The sequence below is a fragment of the Meriones unguiculatus genome, chromosome 4, assembly GCF_030254825.1.
Source record: "Meriones unguiculatus strain TT.TT164.6M chromosome 4, Bangor_MerUng_6.1, whole genome shotgun sequence".
Lineage (NCBI taxonomy): Eukaryota > Metazoa > Chordata > Mammalia > Rodentia > Muridae > Meriones > Meriones unguiculatus.
This window is the reverse complement of record NC_083352.1, coordinates 88,717,040-88,740,146: the sequence shown is the minus strand read 5'-3', so window position 1 is coordinate 88,740,146 and position 23,107 is coordinate 88,717,040. Positions and strand designations below refer to the sequence as shown.

General features: G+C 43.4%; 1 protein-coding gene and 1 long non-coding RNA gene across 5 annotated transcripts in view; one reads left to right on the top strand and one right to left on the bottom strand.

Annotated features, from left to right (window-relative positions):
• The window catches only part of Anapc5 (anaphase promoting complex subunit 5), a 33,625-nt gene extending 27,437 nt beyond the window's left edge, over positions 1-6,188 (bottom strand). For 2 of the 3 annotated variants that reach the window (XM_021631358.2, XM_021631359.2), the window contains exons 1-4: positions 5,875-6,188; positions 3,454-3,533; positions 2,759-2,868; positions 1,734-1,917 (exon numbers count right to left, since the gene is read on the bottom strand). In XM_021631358.2, the coding sequence (XP_021487033.1) occupies positions 1,734-1,917; positions 2,759-2,868; positions 3,454-3,533; positions 5,875-6,045 (545 nt within the window). In that variant the 5' untranslated portion in view covers positions 6,046-6,188. The remainder of the gene's footprint in view (positions 1-1,733; positions 1,918-2,758; positions 2,869-3,453; positions 3,534-5,874) is intronic. The other variant, XM_060382407.1, reaches the window with a different exon arrangement.
• On the top strand, positions 6,188-10,629 carry LOC132653694 (uncharacterized). Of its 2 annotated transcripts, XR_009591491.1 has the most exons (4): positions 6,188-6,447; positions 6,862-7,067; positions 9,522-9,613; positions 10,227-10,629. It is a non-coding gene; the product is annotated as an uncharacterized LOC132653694 (long non-coding RNA). The 2 variants fall into 2 exon arrangements; XR_009591490.1 differs by having other exon boundaries at positions 6,188-7,067.
• The last annotated feature ends 12,478 nt before the right edge of the window (positions 10,630-23,107 follow it).

The window sequence follows — 23,107 nt, the reverse complement described above, 5'->3', positions numbered from 1 at the left end:
GCCACAAAGATGAACCAACCATGAGGTGAAATTCCAGTTTGCCTGTTGTGCAACTTGATCAAACACTTGATAAACACGTCAGGGTTGAACAGGGGTGAACTTCCAAGTGTGTTTCTTTGGCACTGAAGGCTGAACCTAGAACCCCATTCAGGAAGGCAAGTTCTGTGCCCCTGAGCTACGTCCCTGGCCCTCCCGATCTTAAATTAACAACTGGAGCTGGCAGTGGCGGCTCACACCTGTAATCTCTGCACCTGAACACTGAAGCAGGAGAAGTTGTGAGTTTAAGGCCAGTCTGGGCTACTGAAATGAAACCTTGGCAAAAATATAAAAACAGTGGGGCTCCCCTTCAAAACAGAAGAACTGGGCTATAAGGTGGGAGACTCGCAAACACACAGTATTACCTCATGTGTGTGTTTCCCTTTCCTGCTTGTAAGAGAAAGAATTCCCCCACAGAAAACTAAAAGCATCCCAATAACTACAAGAAAAGAAAGGAATAATTTTGCCAATGTAATATAACAAAATAAAATCACGAAAGGGTCTAGCATGCATGTCATTATGGGTCCCCACCCCACCCTCTGAAATTATATACTAATAAGAAAATCTAAATTTCCTTTTCATAGTAAAAAGGGGGCCTCAATTAACCATCTTAAAAAGTTAAAGAAAGGGAAGGAGTGTTTGGGAGGGAATGAGGGGGCAGATACAGCTGGGATACAGAGTTAATAAAATGTAACTAATAAAAAAAAAGTTAAAGAAAGGCTCAGTGGTGGAGCACCTCTGTAGCATGCATAAGCCCTGCACCCAATCCCAGCACTGAAAAAAATAAAACAACAAAAAGTTTCAATAATCAAACGAGTAAAGAAATATATGAAGCTGCATCTTTTTCTTTCTTTCTTTAGTTAGTTTTTTGGATTTTTTGAGACAGTGTCTATGTAGACCTGGCTGTTCTAAAATTATGTAGATCAGGCTGGCCTCAAACTAATAGAGATCTTCCTGCCTCTGCCTTTCCAGTTCTGGGATTAAAATCATATACCACCATAACCGGCTATTTTTTTTCCATGTGTGTGATATGTATAATAAGTGTTCATGTTTGAAGCCAGCCAGGGCCACACGGGCAGTTTAAGGCCAGCCTAGACTACATAATGAGAACATGTGTCCATAAAAATTAAAGACACCCAGCTTAGGGAAATCCGTTAGATTATAAGCTAATTTTAAAATATTTTGTGTGGAGACCTGGATGTGATGAATGCCTGTGCTGTAGGAGGTCCTCAAGAGAGTCTCATCAACAGTCCAAAGTCCCTTCGCTCTGAAGACTGATGCTGAGTAGACTTTAACAAAGGCCTCTTACAAAAATAGGAGCAGGGCTCAGAGAAGCTGTTGGGAAAAACAGTTTGTAGGACAAATAACGACGGGCCACCTTTACTCTCAGGCCTGTCAACACTTCTTCATAGTTACCATATTCCCAAAAGCATAGGGAGTCCCTTCAGCCACCGTCATAAGCCCAAAGGAAGGGAACCATTGAATGCATACCCTGACCTCACCCTCCTTCCACCTGTGGGCTGCCCTCCTGTGCCTCCCACCAGCCAACTCCAAGCCACAGGGCACTCAATAAACCTCAGATGCAGCCCATAAGCTAACCTGGATCCCTAGGGACAGACAGCTCATGAAATCTGAAGCAGCGTGGACTTTTAGTTGTGTCACTGAAAAAGGATGCCTGACAGGAAAACCCAAATTACCTCACAGACACATCGAGCTCTTCTTTTTCCATTTGTCTCTCTCCATCCTCTCTATCCATATCAGCATCTTCCACTGTCTTCTTCTCCCCATTCTGGAAGTATTGCTGGAGGGCAGTGTATAGCTTAAACACTTGACTGAAAGAAAGCTTACTGTAGGCCAAGATCATGTGACGCAGAAACAGACCTATAAAATAAGACCACAGACAAGGTGAAAGCATTAGCTGACACCCCAGGACAAGGCAGTGACTACTGGCCCGATTCTTCCTTCAGAAGAATTGTACGTGCTGTCCACCCGGAGCGCTCTTCCCTCATGCTTTACATTCAGGTCTCACTCCTCTTCCGTCACTACCTCTTCAGGCCTCTATTTTCTTCAGTTATTCAAACTCTCTGAAACTATTATATTCACTGTATCTGATTCTAGTCAAAAGCTGAGAAGTATTTAAATTATCTTATCGATTTACTTTTTTAACATTTGCCACCCCTCCTCCCAGCACAACTTAGTCTCTGTAAGAGGAAAACCTATGTCTGCCTTACACATCCAAGACCTGGGAAACAGGAGATCAATAAACTCAGTTGCTGATGTTAAATAACATAAAAATGACCATGCAAGAGAGCCAGGGGGAGGGGCATGGGCACAGTTAGTAGAAAAGCATCAAACAAATGTCATGTATGCACGTACTTCAATTCTAAAGGAAGAGCGCATGTCCACTCACCTCGCTTCCTAAGTTTGGCCGGTGCCCCTCACTTACAGTTGCACAATACAGGCAAGAGGTCCGCAGGACTGTGAAAAGATCTGGGAAACCCTAACGACCCCAGAACCAGGCTAACTACTACAGATAAAACAGAGGCGCTTTTCCACAAGTTACGGTTAAATACAGATCACAACCTTGAGGCAGTAAATAAGAACCACAGCACAGCCAGAACCCCTACTGTGCTTGTTCATGGACACCAAAGTAATGGCAGATGCCCCTCGCGAAGCGGCTCACTTCAGTGAGAACACTCTGCTCTTCTGAGGAGTTTCATACCTACTACACTTGTTTTGTGAACCTCTGGTTCAGTTCCAGAAAAAGAATCTGAAAGGTCATCAAAAAACTGTTCCATATCCTTCAATTCGCCTTCAGCCATCAGTTTGATTCTGAATGAGAAAATTGGGATGCATGTTTTAGGAAGGCCCGCTGAACATCATCCATGTTTCATATTCCTGAATTACCGACAACAATTCTGCTTTGAAAATGATTTCAAGGTTTGTATAAAGCTGTGGTTTCTAAAATAAACTATATAATCCATTTAAAATGTTACTCCCATATTCCTCAAGAGTATCATACATTGCTTGCTCCTGGTCATAACATTTGTCAAAGTAAAAATGGAATTCTCTAAGACAATTACAAAGGAGTAATTCCATATGAAATAATATACCCGGGAGGAGAATACTTAAACCTTATGTCTAACGTTACCTATTAAAAATATATGTAAATAAAGGTACTTAGGAAAACAACCCTTGAAGGAGCTCAACTTTAATTCCTCTGAGGCCAAGGAGGACCCTGAATTTCTGCTCTTCCTTCCTCTACCTCCCAAGGGCAGGGATTACAGCTGTTGTACCAGGTTTTGTACTAGCACTTTACCAACAGAGCCACGCTCCCAGCCCAAGATTTATTTTTAACAGAATTGCTACCCACTCCTTTGTAATTTTCACCCACCCCTTTGCAGAAAGAAAGTTTACCTGATCTGCACTGAATTTGCCAGCTGAGGACACGATTCTTCAATTAGCTTGTATAGCTTTGATAGTGTAATATCTGGGCCCTGCATAAAGGAGAAATAGAAGGTTAGAGATAATGGCCAAAGAGCTACAGACTGACAAAGAACTGAAACTGAGTCATTTATCAATCATTCCAAAAAAAAAAATATATAAAATCAGGATTTTCCTGGCTATGTAAAACACCAAGACATAGTTCGCATCTGTGGATTGTTTTTCTTTAGTCAATGGAATGGTCTAAAAAGAAAAGAAAAAATGAACAGGATTTATAAGACAAGGCTCTCCTTCCATTGTCACTCTATGAACAAAGCAACACTGAGCCTATTTCCTTCATCAGGTAAACGGACTTAATAATCACTATTTCCTTTGTTTATGGCAAAAGTTAAGTGAGCTAATATAAATTTATTTTACATTTCATTAAATTACTTTGTACACTGGGATGCATTATACAAAGGTGGGTGCTCTAGTTCTCGTGAGTATAAACACATGTCATCCCTTCCTGACCTCAGAAAGGAAGGCTGGCTGACCCCAGAAAGAGGATGTTATGGGGTAAAGAATATACAACCTCAACTATCAGGGTTATAATCTACATGAGGTTGAAAATAACACTTTGGAGCCATTTTAGAAAGTTAGTGTTTATGCCACTTTAGATGTGGGTAACCCAACAATTCTACTTCTTGGGAAGTTGTATATGACATACCTTATTTTAAAATAAACTGTATGGCTGGGTGCACACCTTAAATCCCAGCACTCACGAGACAGAGGCAGGGGGCTCTCTGACTTGGAAACCACCCAGTCTACAGAGCTAGTTCCAGGACAACCAGGGCAACACAAAGAAACCCCGTCTTGAAAAACAAACAAAACTAAAACAGCCTGTATGTTAAAATAAAAACAAATGAGAAAGATTAATTTATTATTTATAGGAAGAGTTGAAATTATGTTGGTTATCTTGGTATGCAATATCATGCAGCTGATAAAAAGAATATTCAAATATGCTGACTGGGGGTTGGGGATTTAGCTCAGTGGTAGAGTGCTAGCCTAGCAAGCGCAAGGCCCTGGGTTCAGTCCTCAGCTCTGGAAAAGGAGAAAAAAAAATGCTAACTGATGTGGAAAGAGCTCCAGGACTTGTTAAGTGGAAGAAGTAATCAATAGAATATTTAGCAAGTAGCATTTATCAAGGTCCTTTTCAAACTAGTACTCAACAATTACATGGATTAATACTGAATCACTCTGAGAACAAACAAAGCAGAACTGGAAAGCATGGTGAACTCTCTTTCACATTATCAATTTTTCTACATAAACATTTTTACCATAGCTTTTGTGAATTAATGCAAAGGTGAAACACGAATTGGGAAAGTCAAATAGTTAAGTAAAAGAGTTAAGGTCTACTGAAATGTTATTAAACTAATTCTGTAAATACTTTAAAACTAGTAGGTAGCAGGTAGCTGGGTTAAGAATCAGAATTCCAAATGTCATAAAACGAAAAAAGTTTGTTTTTATAAATTGGCAGGCAGGTGAAAGTTATGATACCAGAATCACTATTTCTTTTCTAGGCACTAAAATTTTAGTATTATGGCATTAGGGATAACCATTCATTTATAATACTAGCGTTATGGATACGGATGAGAGTTACAATTATGGAAACCCTGTCCCTCATGAATGTCAATTAAGGCTGGAGATGACTCAGTGCTTAAGAGCACTGATTGCTCTTGCAGAGGACCTGAGTTCAATTCCCAGTATCCACACTGTGGCTCACAACAATCTGTAACTCCCGCTCCAGAGAAGCCAGTATCTTCTGACTTCCACGGGCATACACAGTACACCATATATACACGCAGGCAAAACATTCATACAAATAAATAAGTCTCTAAGAAATGAACGCCAACTGTTTCTATCATCTTCCTCATGTTACAGAGAAAAAGCAAAGACCCCAAAGGGTTTAACAAACTTGCTCCAGTCAACGGCGCTACAATCTGAGTCCGCAGAATGAAATAAAACATCTCCAGTGCCTACCGCATAGAATACGTTTGAACAACACTGATAGGTCCTTATTCTATTTATGGCAGTTCTCTAGAATGAGGAGCGGCTACAAGCCCTCTCTTTGTTCTCTAAAGCTCAAGGTCATGTGCACCCCACTTTCCAGAAGACCAAGGATCTGAAACAATAACTCTCCCTGTAGTCATTCCGTTAAGAGGAGCCTAATGAGGACCTGCAAAAAGAACCCTTTCAAAGCTAGAAGCATTCACGTCATTTTTCTAGATCCTCTAGAGCAGAGTTACGAGCTGAGCCCCCTCCCGTAGGCCCCGGGTGGACTTCTCCGCCCTCCCGCTCGGGGCGGGGCCCACACTAAGCGCACAGAAATGGGCGGGAAGGAGTGGGCGCCCTCACCTGCAGCAGTGGCAGGAGCAGCTGGTTGAGCTTCCGCCGCTCCACGAGGCTGACGGCGCCCTCTCCTGTGCGGCCCATCTCGTTCAACAGCACCAGGACCGCGATCTTATAGGGCGTCACCCAGTCCTTGATGCCAAACAAGTTGGCGTGCACTACCCCGCTGGTCATCATTGGATTGAGGTACTGGCTCTCGTGGACGCTGGCAATGACAGGCCTCCAAGGCCTGCCACGCGCCGCACCCACGCGCTGCCTTACGCCATGGCTGCACCCGCCGGCACCTCGCCCGCCCAGGAATGTTTCCCACAGCAGAGGGTTCTCCGCGGCCCCGCACGCCTCTGACCAATCCTAGAGCACAAGGAAGGCTGAGGGCCAATCAGAATATCCAGAAGTACAGCGAGGGGGTGGGACAAAAGTGGTGTTAACAGAAACTGGTTCCCTACAGAAACGCTCAGCCAAGGTGAGCAGGTTCCAGGTCGACGTGTGCAAGGAGCTGATGGAAAGGGAGAGGCAATGCTTGAGGTTGGAGACAGTGAACTAACAGGCAGCGCGTGTATTCATTTCATTTGAAAACAGGTCACGATGCATTTTCTCCCTTTGGCTGTGCTAGGGGTTGAACACGAAGACGTTCATCTGAAGCTACACCCCTCCCATTTTTGAGACAAACGCTTGCTGAGTAGTTCATCCTACTTGTTCAGGGCCACCACATAGCTGAGATCATTCGAATACCCTACCGTGCCCAAAAGACATTTTTAAATAATTGTATTTAAAAGCTTTGAAATTAAACTAGCACTTTAAAATTATATTTTCAAGTTGGATGTAGTAGCTTCTGCCTTTTATTCCAACACTCAGGTGGCATTGGCAGTGGCGGGCAGATCTTCAGAAGTTCAAGGCCAGCCGGACCGGTTCCGGACCAGACACGGCTGCATAAAAAAATTTTTTTTCACTCATTCATCATTTTGCTATTTTTGTTTGTTTGTTTGTATACAGGATGTCACCATGCAACTTGTTACAGAATTTGCCTCTTCCTCCCTCCTGCTGGGATTAAAGGCTTGGGTCACCATGGCCTAGCCTTATTCTGTTTTTGTCAGGACAAAAGTAATGTTTTCCTTCAACATCTCACAGATGCCATTTGCAGACAGGTCTCTTTGCAAGTGCCACATCTGTAGTGAAACAAGAGAAGACCACCTCCTGCGGTAAGAATGTTTCCACCTAATAACTACAAAGTCCAAAATCTGGCGAATGAAGCCCTGAAAAGCAAACCCCAGCCTACAGTATCTTCAGTCAGGCCTTTCATAATGCTCCTTTGATCTATACCTCTCAAGACACTAAGTTCTCCAGAGCTTAAGTTATTATTATTTTTTTAACTTATTTAATTTTATTTTATATGCATTGGTGTGAGAGTATCAGAATCTCTTGGAACTGGAGTTACAGACAGTTGTGAGCTGCCATGTGGGTGCTGGGAATTGAATCTATGTCCTTTGGAATAGCAGACAGTGCTCTTAACCACTGAGCCACCTCTCCAACCCTGATAATCACTTGCGGCTCTTGCAGAGAAACTGGGGTCAGTTCTCAGCACCGACATAATCCATTATTATCTTCTGGCCTCTGAGGGCACCAGACACCGAGCAGTACATATGTGTATGTATGTGTGTATGCAGGCAAAACGCTCATACTACTAAAAATAAAAATGAGTTTTTTTAAATAAAAAAGGTCAGTGTTTTGCCATTCTTGGTAGATTTCATATCTCTTGAAACAACAACAAAAAATAGGTACTATTCGACTTCTGCTTCATATAAGCACAAGCGAGCTTGTTTTCTTCCTTCTGTCAACCCTGTTGTTTAATAAGGGATGTGGGTCCTAGAGAGATTGCTCAGTGTCTAAGAGTGCTTACTGCCCTTCCAGAGAACCAGAGTCTGGTTTGTGCCCCAGCACTCACATCAGGTACCTCCCAACTGTTTGTTTATTTTGGTTGGTTGGTTTTGGTTTGTTTTGTTGGGTTTTGTTTATTGTTGTTGTTTTTGTTTTTGTTTGAGATAGGATTTCTCATTGTAAACCAGGCTGGCCTCAGACTCACAGAGATCCAGCTGGCTATGCCTTCCAAGTGATGGCATTAAAGGTGCCTGACAGCAGAGCCCAGCTTTTTTTTTTTTTTTTTTTGAGACGGGTTTCTCTGCTTAGTCCTTGATGTCCTAGAATTTGCTCTGTAGACCAGGTTGCCTCACCAAATGTTGGGATTAAAGGCAAGCACGGTGGCACACACCTGTAATCCCAGCACTCTGGGAGGCAGAGGCAGGTGGATCTCTGTGAGTTTGAGACCAACCTGGTCTACAAAGTGAGTCCAGAACAGCCAAGGCTGCACAGAGAAACCCTGTCTGGGGTGTGTGTTGAGGGGGGTGGGCAGAGGCGCTCACTACCACTGCCAGATCCTCCCAACTATCTTTAACCCAACTCCAGGAGTTCTGACTCCTTCTAGTCTCCTCTGGCACTGCACACACATGTACATATCTGTACATAGACAAACATATATGCACATAGTTAATTAAAAAAATAGGACTGGATAGATGACAGCACTGAAGAGCACTTGCCACTCTTGCAGAGGTTCAATCCCCAGCATCCACAAGGTGGCTCACAAACATTTCTAAATCTAGTTCCAGGGGCCCCAAAGCCCTCTTCTGAAAAAATAAAATAAGTCAATCTTTACAAAGAAAGAACTGACAACTAGTGGACAGACGTTATTTTGTACAGTAGGCAATCCGAGGCAGCCCTGCATGTGAAGCAGAACTGCACCAGCTTTTCCTCTGCCTCATCAGACAGTAGCTCTCTGACATGACATCTGTAGCTCCCATTGCAGATGGGAGAGCCAGCAGGTGTCTCGGAGATGCTTTACCTGCGGCTAATCTAACCCAAAGCTTCCCAAAGTGACAGCCCCTAATCACAGTAGTTCTAAAACTACCGTTCAGAGACATGGACAGCTGCTCTGCTTTCTTGGAACAAGAGGAACGTGTAATATATTAACTTCTTCTGTGTGCACACACGAATGCTCCTTTGATTAAAACACACACACACACACACACACACAGGACTTGTGAAATAATGGCACTTGCTGTGTAAGCATGAAGGCCTGAGTTCAAATCCTGAGCGTCCACATAAAAGCTGGGTATGGCTGCACCTGCCCAGAATCCCAGCATTTAAGATGTGGAGAGAGACCCTGGGAGCTTGCTGCCACCCAGACTAGCCTAAACAGCTCCCAAAACACAGACCCTCTCTCAGCGAGACACCGAGGAATGACTGAGGAAGACAGCCAATGTCTCCAGACTCCCACCATCCAATGGGGGAGAAAAGCTCGGCTGAGAGGGAAGATCTAGCTCCTGCTTTCATGCAGAGTCTCATATCTCAGTCAGTGTGGAAAGGTCTGGGTGATTAACTGAACTGCTAGGGAACCTTGGTCATTAGCTTGAAGAGCATAGCTGAGTAGTTCCATACACAGAATCAGCCAGGCTTCTCCAACTGTGCTAACTAACCACTCCATGGAGAAGGGACTTTTCATTATCTTCAGTCCATACACATTGGACCTCGCCGTATGCAGATAGAGAGAGGAGAGAGAGATTAATTTCTTCCTTTTTTTTTTTCTTTTTCTTTCGAGACAGGGTTTCTCTGTGTAGCCTTGGCTGTTCTGGACTCACTTTGTAGACCAGGCTCGTCTGGAACTCGCAGAGATCTGCCTACCTCTGCTCCCCGAGTGAGTGCTGGGATTAAACTTGGGGGCCACCTCAATCCCCAATTAAATTTAATGCAAAATTCACCTGCTTGCTTATACCCACTTTCTGTATTTCATAGTGTCAATCGGTGAGATAATTCATTTTACATAATTTTCATGACCATGGATATATTTTATATTCGTCTGTGGGTTGATGTTGTTGTTTGTTTGCTTGCTTGCTAGCTTGCTTGCCTTGTTTTATTTCCTTTTGTTTGGAAATGAGGTTTCACTATATGGCCAGGCTGAAGTAAACTGGCAGCAATGATCCAGTCTCTACATTACAGGCATTAGACACCAGCTGTACTCATCTTTTGCATTCTGGGCAGGCATCCTGACTTACTCTTAATATTCGACTTGCTGTCATTTTTCAATTAAAAGTCTAAAAAAAAAAACCCTCTAATTTTCAAAACTCTTTAAAGTGTTTTTATTTTATGTGTTGCTTTGTTTTGCTGCTTTGGGTTATAACGTATGAGGGCTCTGATTTCTGTTGTGGACGTTTTGGTATACGATATGTAAACATGTTTTTGTTATAATTCCAAGTTGTGGGGGGTTAGCTTACCCACACCTGTTAAGTGTCTCGCGTGGTCTTTACCAGATGGAATTAGTCGAATTCTGCGAACTTTGAGGGCCTTTCGGAGAAGACGTGGCTGCTTGGAGGAGGACTGCTGGCTGCTGGCTCGTCCTCCTGCTGCATTTGCTGTTTGCTGATTTACCAGTTATCTGGACTTGCCCCCATCCTACGACCCTACCCAGTGGGAAGTAGCAAAAAGAAGTCCACCCCCTGTCCCCGCTAACCTTCTTTCCCTCCTACCCGGTGTTAGAGGCTTGGAAGGGAGAAGGAAAGAAGCATGTAAGAGCCCTAAATGAAGTAGGTTTTATAAAAAAATCTAGATCAACACCTTTCTGTTCTGTTCTCTCTGGCTTATTTCGGCTCCCCGACTGTTAGAGGGGTAGACTGTTAGTCCCCCCTCCATTCCTGGTGACAGCCTTTTGGAGAATTTGTGGGGCAAATTTGTCTGGCTGTGCTTCGGCCTCCATGAAAATAAGAAAGTAGCTGTTTGGCACGTCTCGCAGATCTTTAGTGCAGTGAATGCCTTGTATAGTCAAGAATATATTTACAGGGTTAAAATGTAAAAGTGTTGGACTTTGGTGTGTATGTCTTTTTTTCTCCTGCCTTCTTACATAAGACATTTCACTAGTCAAGGACAGTGGAGGCTTGGTTATCCTGGTTAGCTGGACTGCAACATTCTATAACTCTCAGACTTTTGTGGGACAAAGAAAAACTGCACAAAGGAGCCTGTAAGAAGAAACAAAGGGCACTACAGTTTGCCTAAACCTTTTGTAACAGACGAGACTTTATAATTCACCAATATGTAGGCTGGGAGACAGCTTGGTTGCAAGTGCATGCCTTGGAAGCATGAGCTTCTGTGCCGGACCCCCAGGACCACCATTTCAAAAGAAGCGGAAAATGGCCCGCTGAGGCTGCCTAGTGAGACCCTGTCTCAAGAAAAGAAAACAAACAATAAAAACCAGGGTCCTTTTGACCCACACAGTGGAAGAAAAAAAACTTCTGCAAGCTGTCCTCTGCCTCCATGTATATGCCATGGCATGAGTACAGCTGTGTGCACACGCACATGCGCACAAACATGAACATAAACATTTAAATGAAAAGTCAACTGGGGGGGGTGGGCTAGAGAGATGGCTCAGTGGTTAAAGCACTGGCTGCTCTGCCAGAGGACCTGGGTTCAATTCCCAGCACCCACAGAGTACCTCACTGTGTGTCCAGGTCCAGGAGATCCAAATTTTATTCTGGACTCTAGACATCAAGTGCTTATGGGTACACAGGGAAAAAAAATTAAAAGAAAATAAAAATACCTTTAAGAAAATCAACTAGGGGAGAGAGAAATGTCTCAGCAGTTAAGAACGTTGGCTGCTCTTCTGGAGGATCCAGGCAGGGGTAGCAGGAGACGTTAACCCCTACCTGCACTGGGGGAGCAGAGACAAGCCAGCCTGCCTGGCCTGCAAAGAGAGTTTCGGAACAACCAGAGCTAGGCGGAGAAACCCTGTCTCTAAAAGCAAGAAAAGAACCTCTATTTCTATTTACTGTCAGTATACAATGGGACCTTAGTGTAAAGCCTGGTTTTATTTTTTTGTTTTGTTTTTTTCGAGACATGGTTCCTCTGTGTAGCCTTGGCTGTCCTGGATTCCCGCTGTAGACCAGGCTGGCCTTGAACTCACAGAAATCTTGCTGCCTCTGCCTCCCCAGTGCTGGGATTACAGGCATGTGCCACAGTGCCCAACTATAAACCCTAATTTTCAATACTCATCTTCAACTTTGCCATTCATGCTCATCCGCTACCGGGCTAGGCATTCCACATGGAAATCATAAACGTGTTCCTACAAAGCGAGTTGCAGGACAGCCAGAGTTACACAGAGAAACCCTATCTCAAAATCAACCAACAAAACAGCAACAAAAAGGGTTACAGAATGGGTGCAAACTACTGGCTTGGTTAAAGGCCCTTTCTGGCCCTATATGTGAGTCTTTTCTTGAGAGCTTTTTTTTTTCTTCTAATTTTTATGTTTTATATTAATTATATTTACTTTGTATCCCAGCTGTAGCCCCCTCCCTCATTCCCTTCCAATCCCATCCTCCCTCCCTCCCTCATCTCTTCCTTGCCCTTCTCTAAGTCCACTGATGGGGAGGTCCTCCTCCCCTTCCATCTGACCCTAGCTTATCAGGTCTCATCAGGACTGGCTGAAATGTCCTCCTCTGTGTCATAGAGCCAGCCACTGAGTTCATGTCAGAGACAGTCTCTTCAGAGCTTTTGAAAATGGAAAGATCATCTTGTTTCATTTCCTGTTGTTTTGTTTTTACATGAACAAATAAATCTCAAGCCCTACAACTGGCTTGTATTGAACTTTTGCATTTGAGTTAAAGATTGTTTAACAACAACAACAACAACAAAATCAAACTAATTAGTTAATGAAAACACTCCTATTTGTGTCAAAGGTCAGGATATATATACTGGGACCTTAATATAAAGCCTAATTTTGAACAGATAATTAACCAGTTTTTCTTTGTTTATTTGTTTGTTTCTTTCTTTCGAGACCAGGTTTCTCTGTGGAACAGAGCCCTGTTGCGTATATAATTAGTTTTTGTTTTGGTCCCAGTTGTGAGGTGTGGGACTGCTTCAGAGGGTTCACTGCAGCAGACTGTTTGCTTTGTGTGAGTTCTGAGAAAAGTGCTTTGCCAACTGCAGATAGTATAAATAAATCTGAGGACTCTGGAGAGAGGAAAAAATGTGAGAGCCCAGACAGTGTGGAGGGGAGAAAGAACAATGCTGCTCCTGCTTCTCCCTTGCTGCTCCTGATTGCTGTTGTGAAACAAGAAGTTGGAGATATCTTCAAAGAGGAGTGGAGTGATTCCAAGGAACACAATTCTAGCCAGCAGGAAGCAGCTAAGAGAACTGCACCCCCTCTCCCACTAACACTTTCTCTCTTCTACCTGGTGTTGGGGTGTTGGAAGGGATTAGTCTGGAGTAGGGAGAAAGAGATATAAGGAAAAAGATATGAAAGTTTGGGGGCCTGGGGGGTTTAATTTGTTTGTTTAACAGGTATTTTTAAAAGATTTATTTATTATGTATAAAGTGTTCTGTCTGCTCACCAGAAGAGGGCCCCAGATCTCATCTTAGATGGTTGTGAGCCACCACGTGGTTGCTGGGATTTGAACTTAGGACCTTTGGAAGAGCAGCCAGTGCTCTTAACCTCTGAGACATCTCTCTAGCCCCATTTGTTTGTTTTTATTAAAGTACACCTACAGAGCCTTGGCTGTCCTGGACTCACTTTGTAGACTAGGCTGCCCTCACAGAGATCTGCTTGCCTCTGCCTCTCCAGTGCTGGAATGAAAGGTGGCCACCACATACGGCTAAGCAGCTTTTGTCAGGCCAAATTTACCATCAGTATTTTAATTTATGTCAATGAGTGAATAAAATATTTGTGTCTTTACTAGGACTTGAACCTATGGCTCCACCTAGACTAGGTAGACACTCTACCACTAAGCTATATCTCCAGTCCCGAGAGAGAATGGTATTTAGTGTGTATACATATAAGTATGTGTATGTATATATAATATGTGTGTGTTAATCTGTACCTTTCCTTCTCTCTCTGTTGATGAATAATGTTGATGAGTGTGAACACTGTCAAAAACACTTCTTTCGGAGCTGGGCATGGTGGTGCACACCATTAATCCCAGCATTCAAGGAGGCAGAGGCAGGCAGATTGCTGTGAATTCGAGGCCAGCCTGGTCTACAAAGCAAGTCCAGGGCAGCCAAGGCTACACAGAGAAACCCTGTCTCAAAAAAACAAAAACAAATGAACAAACAAAACCAAAAAGTTCTTTCAGGTGAGCTCTCCACTGTAGTTTCATTCTTGGTCATGAAAAAGAACTTTAAAGAGCACTGCTTTACAGACTGGGCAAGAATTTTAGAAAGCCAGAGCTCACAAACAGATCTGGGCATTTCCCTCCTTCTCTTAATTGCCAGGAACTGGAAAAAAAACAAACAAACAAACAAACAAAATAAACTCATAAACGGGAAGAAAAAAAAAAAAGAAAGCTGGATGAAGAACAACATTTGAATTTTTTATTTATTTCATTTATTTGTTTTGAGACGGGGTTTCTCAATGTAGCCTTGGCGGTTCTGTAACGCTCTTTGTGGACCAGGTGGTCTCAGACTCACAGAGATCTTCCTGCCTCTGCCTCCTCAGTACTGAGATTAAAGGTGTGTGCTACCATGCTCAGTATAGTACCATTTTTTTTCGGATGCTCTCCGCCTATTCTAGGAACTACACATGATTCAGCCAGGCATTTGAGGCCAATTCAGATTTCGCTTTCACAGTGACTTGAAACGTGGGCTTCTTTAGGAACGGGAGTTTCCTCTCTGGCTTTGAGCTGTTTAAGCTCACACGAAGAAATCAAAGTGACAAGAGAAAATTCCGAGAGCTCCACTGTGGTTAACACTCACACGCTTTCAGGGAAGGATTCCTTCCAGCCCCCAGTGTGCAGAGGACTCAGTTTGCAGCAAATGCCAAGTTCCCAGCCTCTGGCCACTGTGATTTCAAAGACAGGCACGTGAACCAGGCCAGCCCGATTAAGAGCAAACAGGTCAAACAGAACCTCTTTTTGGGTATATTGTTCCACACTAAACAGGAAGGGGAACCCCTCACCCTGAGATCGCTTAAGTGAACGTGGGGGTTGCCAAAAAACAAAAACAAAACAAACCCCACAACAACAATAAAAATTGTCAAAAGTAAAAGGTTTCTAATGTTGGGCCTGGTGGTGTGCACCTTTAATCTCAGCACTCAGGGGCAGAAGCAGGTGGACCTCTGAGTTCGAGGCCAGCCTTGTCTACAGAGTGAGTTTCAAGACAGAGAAACCCTGCCTTGAAAAACACAGGAGGGTGGGAGGGAGGCAGGTGTGAGGGAGGGAGAAAAATGTTTCTGAAGGCACTTCAGGCAAACACTCAAAAGCAAAGGCGTAACGGACACCTCTACCTCAGCGTGTAGCTTGGCTTCACCCAAGCCTTGGTGCCCAGCCCATGATCTGACTTGTGCACTTTGCACACACACACACACACACACACACACACACACACGGGAAGCACCAACCACCAAGGAACAGCTTCCTCTTGGGGATTAGAGATGGTCCTGTTGTTGAAGTACACGAAAAGTTTTATGCTTTTACAGAACCAGGAGAGGGAGAAAAGACAGTCGCTTGGTCATGGAGTACGATGACTTCGAATATTTTCCCGCCATCGTTCCTCAGCATTTAAGTACCAAATTGTATGTGTCTTTGTAGTTATTGTGTTAGGACATTTGTTTTTAAAAAATGACAAAAATGACTGTGTGAGCCCCTGACTTGAGGGTATTTTTTTTCCCTTAAAGATTTTTTCTTTTCTTTCTTTCTTTCTTTCTTTCTTTTTTTTTTTTTAAGTAACACTTTGTGTGGGGTCAGGGTGCATGTGTGGAGGTCAGAGGACAGCTAGCTGGAATGGGTTCTTTCTTTCCACCAAGTAGCTTCCGGAATTGAATTTAGGTTGTCAGGCTGGGCAGTAAGAGCTTTTACTGGAGCCATTTCCCTAGCCTAATTACTTCTTTTGTGAATAGTGTGTGTGTGTGTGTGTGTGTGTGTGTGTGTGTGTGTGCGCGCGTGTGCGCGCGCGCGCGTGTGTGCAAGTGCACGTGCCTGTGAAAGCCAGAGATCAACCTGGGCTTTTCCTCAGGAGATACTATCTTGTGTTTTGAGACAGGATCTCTCACCAAGTGGGGTAGGTTGGCAGCTAGGAAGCCCAAAGGATCATTTGTTCTGTCACTTTCCCTGCAGTAGGATTACAAGCGGGTGCCATGACATGATGCCTGGCTGTTTTTCACTTTGGGGGAGGAAGAGTTTCGAGACGGGGGTTTCTCTGTGTAGTCTTGGTTGTCCTGGACTCATTTTGTAGACCAGGCTGGCCTTGAACTCACTGAGATCTGCCTACCTCTGCCTCCCTGAGTTCTGGGATCGTGGGCATGCACCACCATGCCCAGCTAAACCCAGGGTGTTATACAAAATTCTTGTGTGGCCTGGAGAGATGGCTCAGCGGTTAAGAGCACTGGCAGCACTTCCCGTGGTTCTGGATTTGGTTCCCAGCACCGACATGGAGGCTCACAACTGCCTTTGTTCCAGTTCCAGGGGCTCTAATTACCCTCTTTTGACCTCTGTGAGCGCTACACACACAGTGCATGCATTCATGTAGGCAAAGCACCCCTAAACATACAATAAAAATACATTTTTCTTAAAGAATTGTATATACATTGTTGAGAGCTGTTTGCTTGGCAAGTTGCTTTATTATTGAGTATTCAGTGAAAAACCTGTTTTCGCCCTGGCGTTTACCTTGAAACAGAGATGAGCAGGATGTTTTGCCAAGTTCCTTTAACTTGTTCGTGTGGCCTTGGACCATTTCTGTTACACGGGGAAGTAGTCTAAGAAACCAAGCTTGACTGTTCCATGAACTCCTTCCTTGTGCTGATGTGATTTTATTTTATTTTGGTTTTTTGATTAGCCTATAAAAAGGAGCTGTTGAGTTAACTTGGGGCTGTAGTGTTCACTGAAAGTCCTCTTGAGCTGATCTCTCGAGCTGATCTCTTGTGTCTTGATTTATGTCTTTCAATACTTACTCCCCATCCGGGTACTGTTTGACTTTGCTGGCGGGCTCTGACAATATAGCAAAGAATTGGTTTTAAAATCTGTTTCCTTAGGATATATTCTGTTTATAAACCTGAGGTTGCATAAAAATTTCTCAGATGAAAAAGGGTTTTAAATATTTTTTAATTTAAAAAATATTTTTAAATTAAAAAAAATTATTTTGAGATGATAATATAATTACAACATTTTTCTCTTCCCCTTCCTCCCTCCAAATCTTCCTATATACCTCTCTCTACTATCCTTCACATTCTTGGCTCTTTTTAAAAAAAATTGTTATTGCATACATCTATGTATATTCCTGACTATTACCTGTTCCGTCTGTATCTGCCTGTATGTATGTGTGTTCAGGGCTAACTTTTTGGTCCTGAACAACTAGTTGGTGTATTCTTCCCTGGGAAGGTTAGTTGAGTGGAAACAATTCAAGACATCCTGGCCTAAAGGACATTAGATTTCTGCTTAGTACCTTCCACAAACTTTGTTTTGCTTTAGTTCAGCTCAAGTATATTATACCCATAATTGGGTCAGTTACATGCATCTATACAATAGTAACTGGCCCAGGCAGTAGAGAGCCTGAGTCTGCATTTTGCTAGGCAAGCCCTATACTGCTGAGTCACACCTGCAGCCCTGAGAAAGTGTTTTCCTCAAGTGTCAAATGGTAAAAATAATGAGCTTTTCGATTTTTTAAAGGCCATTCTGAATCCTAACTCAAATGAAAGAAGATAAGAACTAAATAAAATTGAGTGAGTTGAATCTTCAATTCAAGGCCAAAAGAGCTGTTTCATAGTCCAGTTTGGTGGTGCACGACTTAAATCCCGGTACTTGGGAGACAGAGGCAGGTGGATCTCTGTGAGTTGGAGGTCAACCTGGTCTACAAAGTGAGTCCAGGACAGCCAAGGCTGCACAGAGAAACCCTGTCTCTAAAAACCAAAAAACAAAACAAAACAAACAAGATGAGCTGTTGCAGGAGTCTTGCCAATGGTGCTCAAAGAAAAAGCAGTTTTATTTTAGCAAAGGCAAATTTAGATGTATGCTCAAAAATATTCAAAACCATGGTCTGTAACTAGCGCACATAGAGATTGCTACAATTATTATTATTTTTAAATATATATTATTGTAGTCAGCTGAGCGTGTTGTTGCACTTGGAAGGAAGAGACAGGAAGATCTCTGAGTTTGAGGTCAGCCTGGTCTACATAGTGAGTTTCAGGACATCTAGAGCTACAGAGAAACCCTGTGTCAAAGCAAACAAACAAAATAAACACACAAATAACATACTATGTTTGTGAATGTCTTGCCTGAATATTTGTATATGTACCCTGTGTGTGCCTGGTGCCCATGGAGGCCAAAAGAGGGTGTCAGCTTTCTTGGAACAGGGGTTACATATGGTTGTGAGCCACCATACGGGTTCTGGGAAGCATCTGGGAAGCTCTTCACTGCTGAGCCATCTATCTCTCTAGCCCCAATTGTTTCAGTTATTGTGACCCTCCAGTTACAGCCTCCATTCCTGAAATCCCAGCCTTTGGGAGGTTGAGGCAGGGGGACTGTGAATTCAATGTGTCCCCCTCCCAAAACACACACAGAGAGAGAGAGAGAGAGAGAGAGAGAGAGAGAGAGAGAAGAATATGAGACCCTAGAAGACGTAAGGAGTTTAGAATGAGGATGGGTGATAGCGTGGCATGTTTTAGGCCGGTTTTGAGGCGTGTATATATTCTTAGGCAACTGCAGTAGAGGAGAAGCTTTTTGTCCAGTCTGTTTCTCAGCCTGGTATGTTCAAGGCAGCTGTTCTTCTTCCAGCCATCTGAATGTCCCCATCCCAAATGTTTACCTTGTTCGAACATCAATTGAGTTAATGATTGTGTTGCATTGTGTGTCCTAAATGAGCATGAGCGTCAGCCTGTCTGTCTGGATTGTAAACTGTTAGCAGGTTCTCTCTGTGAGTCACTTAGCAGCACACGTAATTAGGGCTCTAATGAATGTGCTGGCTATGGTCTTTAGAAAGAGGCTGAGTCCCTTTCATTATCTTCTTGATCCTCCCAGCACTTCTCAGGCATGTAGGGGAAAGTTCTCTTGCTGGTCTCTTGACAGGTTGTGAGCCCTGGAAGCTTAGGCTCAACAGGATAATTGAGATCTATTAGCAGTGTTTATTGGTGAATGTCAGAAATATTATGCTTTCCCACTTCTTTAGCTACTGGATGCTATTTTTGACATATTCCTAGAAACAAACTGAAATAAAGATATCTTCAAATATGATTCAGTTCCGGATGAAACTGGCATTTTGTGTGCTATTCAAAAGGTTGACTTTCAAACAGATGAGAATCCCAAAGATTCTTTTTGACTGTCGTCAATTGTTGGGGTGTAGTATGAAGCCTGTGATTTGGGAAGATGCTAGAAATGGGTCTCAGGGCTTCCATCATACTAGGCAAGCTCTATCCATCTATCTAACTACATACGTACATACCTATCTGGCTACCCTACCTACCTATCTGTGTATGTGTGTGCACAAGCCACAACCGAGGTGTGGAACACAGAGGACAACCTGAAGGGATTGGTTTTCTCTTCCACCATGTGAGTCCTGAGGGTGGAACTCAGGTCAGCAGGGTTGATGTTTCAGGTCCTTTACCCAATGACACATCTCGCTGGACCCCCAGACACTTTTTGTAAACTGTTTTATCCCTGCCATCTACCTCCCAAAGGATTTTAAGTAGGACGGGCAAGTTCAAATATATGGAGTAGAAAGATGGTTTGTCCACAGGATAGCAAGTGGTTCAGCAGTAACAAACGGAGCAAGAGGTCTTAGAAAGAAAGAAAGAACTCTGGGTGTGGTGGTGTGCGCCTGTGATGTCAGAATTGGGAGGCAGGGATAGGAGGATAGCCATAAATTCAAGGCCAGAGTGATCTAACTACTAGGTTTAGATTAACCAAGCTGTGTAGGGAGACCCTGTCTCAAGAACTCAGCCTTCACCCCCCAAAAGTCTTAAAGTATTTTTATGCTTGTGTTCAATCTTATCTCGGGCAGCTTTTCTATTTTTTTTAAATAATCCTTGGTCTATTTTATATTATATCTAGAATAGACATTGTGTGTGTGTATGTGTGTCTGTGTGTGTGTACGGAGTTGCACGTTGATGTGAGCTACCTGATCTGGGTGCTGTGAAGTGAACTCAGGTCCTCTACAAGCAGTTTAACTGCTGACTTATCTCTACAGCCCAGTTTCTCTTTAAGGTTTTTTTTTTTTTTTTCTTCAACCAATAAATTGAATTCTTTGTCTGATGTAGAATGGGTGTGGTTTGAATGTAAGATTTGTCTAGGAGCAACTGGCCTCACCCTTTCAAGCCTAGGTTATTTCCTAATTTAGTGTAGAGACTGGATAGGTTTTAACTGGGTCTAATGGGGTGGCATAAAACCAGCTGCTGAAAGATGGAGGCCAGAGGATGAAAAGTTCAAAGCTTAGTCTACGGGTGAGGTCAATGCCAGTGGGGCAACATAAGTGAGACACTGTTTCTAAATTAAAAGTTGTTAAGAGGTTGGGCACGGTGGCTCATGCCTGTAATCCCAGCAATTGAGACACTGAGGCAGGTGGGTTGCCATGAGTTTGAGGCCAGCCTGGACTATAGAGTGAGTTCTAAAATAAACCATGTCTGCTTAGAGCCTGATAACTTGAGTTTACTCAGAAAGAAGCAACTTTGCAGATAGAATGAAGGTCTTAAAATGGGGTCATTCTGGACTGTGTGGGTGAAGACAAGATAGAGGCTGAAGTGAGGCAGCCACAAGCCAAGGAATGTCTAGAGCCACCAGCAGCTGGGGAAAGGCAAAGAAAGATTGTTCCACAGCTTTGTTAGTTTTCCATTGCTGTGACCAAATAACCTAAGAAAGAAAGGTCTCACATTGTCTTAAATGTGAGCAGATAAAGTTCGTCATTGGTGTAAAAAACGTAACAGAAGATGGTACCATCCCTAGCATCAGGAGCTTGGGGACAGGGCTTCCTCACACCTTAGTAGATTACAAAGCAGAGAAATTAGCAGAACTGGGACCCAGCCATAACTATCAGGCTCACCTCTACAGCCCAAGTTGGACATCAAGGCACTATGTCCAGACAGTTCTATAGTCTCTTCAAAATAGCACCTGCAGCTGGGAACCAAGTATTCAAACATTACATTCAAACCATGGCTGCACTAACAGGCCATCTCACAACTGTGGTCTCCAGTGCTGTGAGGGGCTCTATTTCTGCCATTCAAGCCATCAAACTTGTAGGCATTCAACATAGTAGCCATAAGAAATCAGTACAGGGCTGGAGAGATGGCTCAGAGGTTAAGAGCACTGGCTGCTCTTCCAAAGGTCCTGAGTTCAATTCCCAGCAACCACATGGTGGCTCATAACCATCTGTAATGAGATCTGGTGTCCTCTTCTGGCCTGCAAGTGTACATGCTGACAGAACACTGTGTACATAATAAATAAATAAAGAAACCAGTACAGCAGTTCTGACATTTCCCTGTTCATCACGGCGGTTTAAGCTCCAGAAGAGGAGCTGTGTGCCCCTGTTCAGGGCTTGGCACCTGGTGAGTGCTCAGTCTGAAAAGAATGAGCTGGGAAGTCTGTGGGTGAGTTACCGCCCAATGTACAGGAAGGAGCTTGTTTCATAAGGTCCGGCTCTTTATTAGAAGACTAGAAACAGCCGGCCATGACCCTGTGCCTGGGATGGGAGGGTTGGCGTGGTTCTAACTTTCATCATATTAAGTGCATATTAAGCCTCAGGCAGGAGAGTTCAGTAGTGGCTCAGTTTCCCGAGCTATGAAAAGAAGATAGCCTTGTGCCCATTTGTCTACTGGGACGATGGGGCAGGGAAAACCTGTAAATCCTCCTTGCCTAGTTTCTCTTACTCTTTGGAAAGCCACTAAAGTCCTTTCTCTGCTTCATGTTCAGTATTTTTCAGTTACTCAGTAAAGCTTTAAGGTATGATTTGGCAGTTGATGAGCATGGTCTCCATTTTACAGATGGAGAAATTATCTTTTTTTAATTTTTTATAATAATTTTTATTTTTTATATTAATCACAGGTCATTTACTTTGTATCCCAGCCATAGCCCCCTCTCTCATTCCCTCCCAATCCCACCCTCCCTCCCTCATCTCCTCCCTGCCCCTTTCCAAGTCCACTGATAGGGGAGGTCCTCCTCCCCTTTCATCTGAACCTAGCTTATCAGGTCTCTTCAGGACTGGCTGCAATGTCCTCTTCTGTGGCCTTCAAGGCTGCTCCTCCCTCAGGGTGGGGGTGGGGAAGCAAAGGGCCTGCCATTGAGTTCATGTCAGAAGTAGTCCCTGTTCCCCTTACTAGAGAACCCACTTGGATACTGAGCTACCATGGGCTATATCCGAGCAAGGGTTCTAGTGATATCCATACATGGTCCTTGGTTGGAGAAACAGTCTCATGAAAGACCCCTGTGTCCTGATATATTTGGTCCTTGTGGAACGCCTGTCCTCTCCAAGTCATACTAACTCCCCCTTCTTTCATATGATTCCCTGCACTCTCCTGAAAGTCTGGTTATGAGTCTTAATATCTGTTTTGATACACTGCTAGGTAGAGTCTTTCAGAGGCCCTCTGTGGTAGGCTCCAGTCCTATTACTGGTTTTCTCTTATGTCCAATGTCCATCCCATTTGTCTTTCTAAGTGAGGATTGATCATCTTACCCCGGGTCCTCTTTCTTGTTTATCTTCTTTAGGTGTATAGATTTCAGTATATTTATCCTATTTTATAGGTCTATATAGGTGAGTACATACCACATGTGTCTTTCTGCTTTTGGGATACCTTACTCAGGATGACCGTTTCTAGGTCCCACCATTTGCCTGCAAATTTCATGATTTCCTCATTTTTAATTGCTGAGTGAAATTCTCTTTTTTTTCTATAAAATAAACATTTTATTCACTCGTTCATAATTGTATACACGTATTGGTTTTATGGATAGTCATATTCCCACCCATTAGCATGTTTTTCTGCCCTCTTCCGATGAACCTATTCTACCCAGTCTCACTCATATATATTTTTTAAATTTATTTAATGTACATTAATGTACATTGATGTTTTGAATGCATGCATGTCAGTGTGAAGGTGTCAGATCCCCTGGAACAGGAGTTACAGACAGTTGTGAGCTGTCTTGTGGGTGCTGGGAATTGAACCCCGGGTCCTCTGGAAGAGCAGTGAGCCCTCTTTCCTGACTGTTGTTTTTGTTGTTGTTTTGTTTTGTTTTTACAG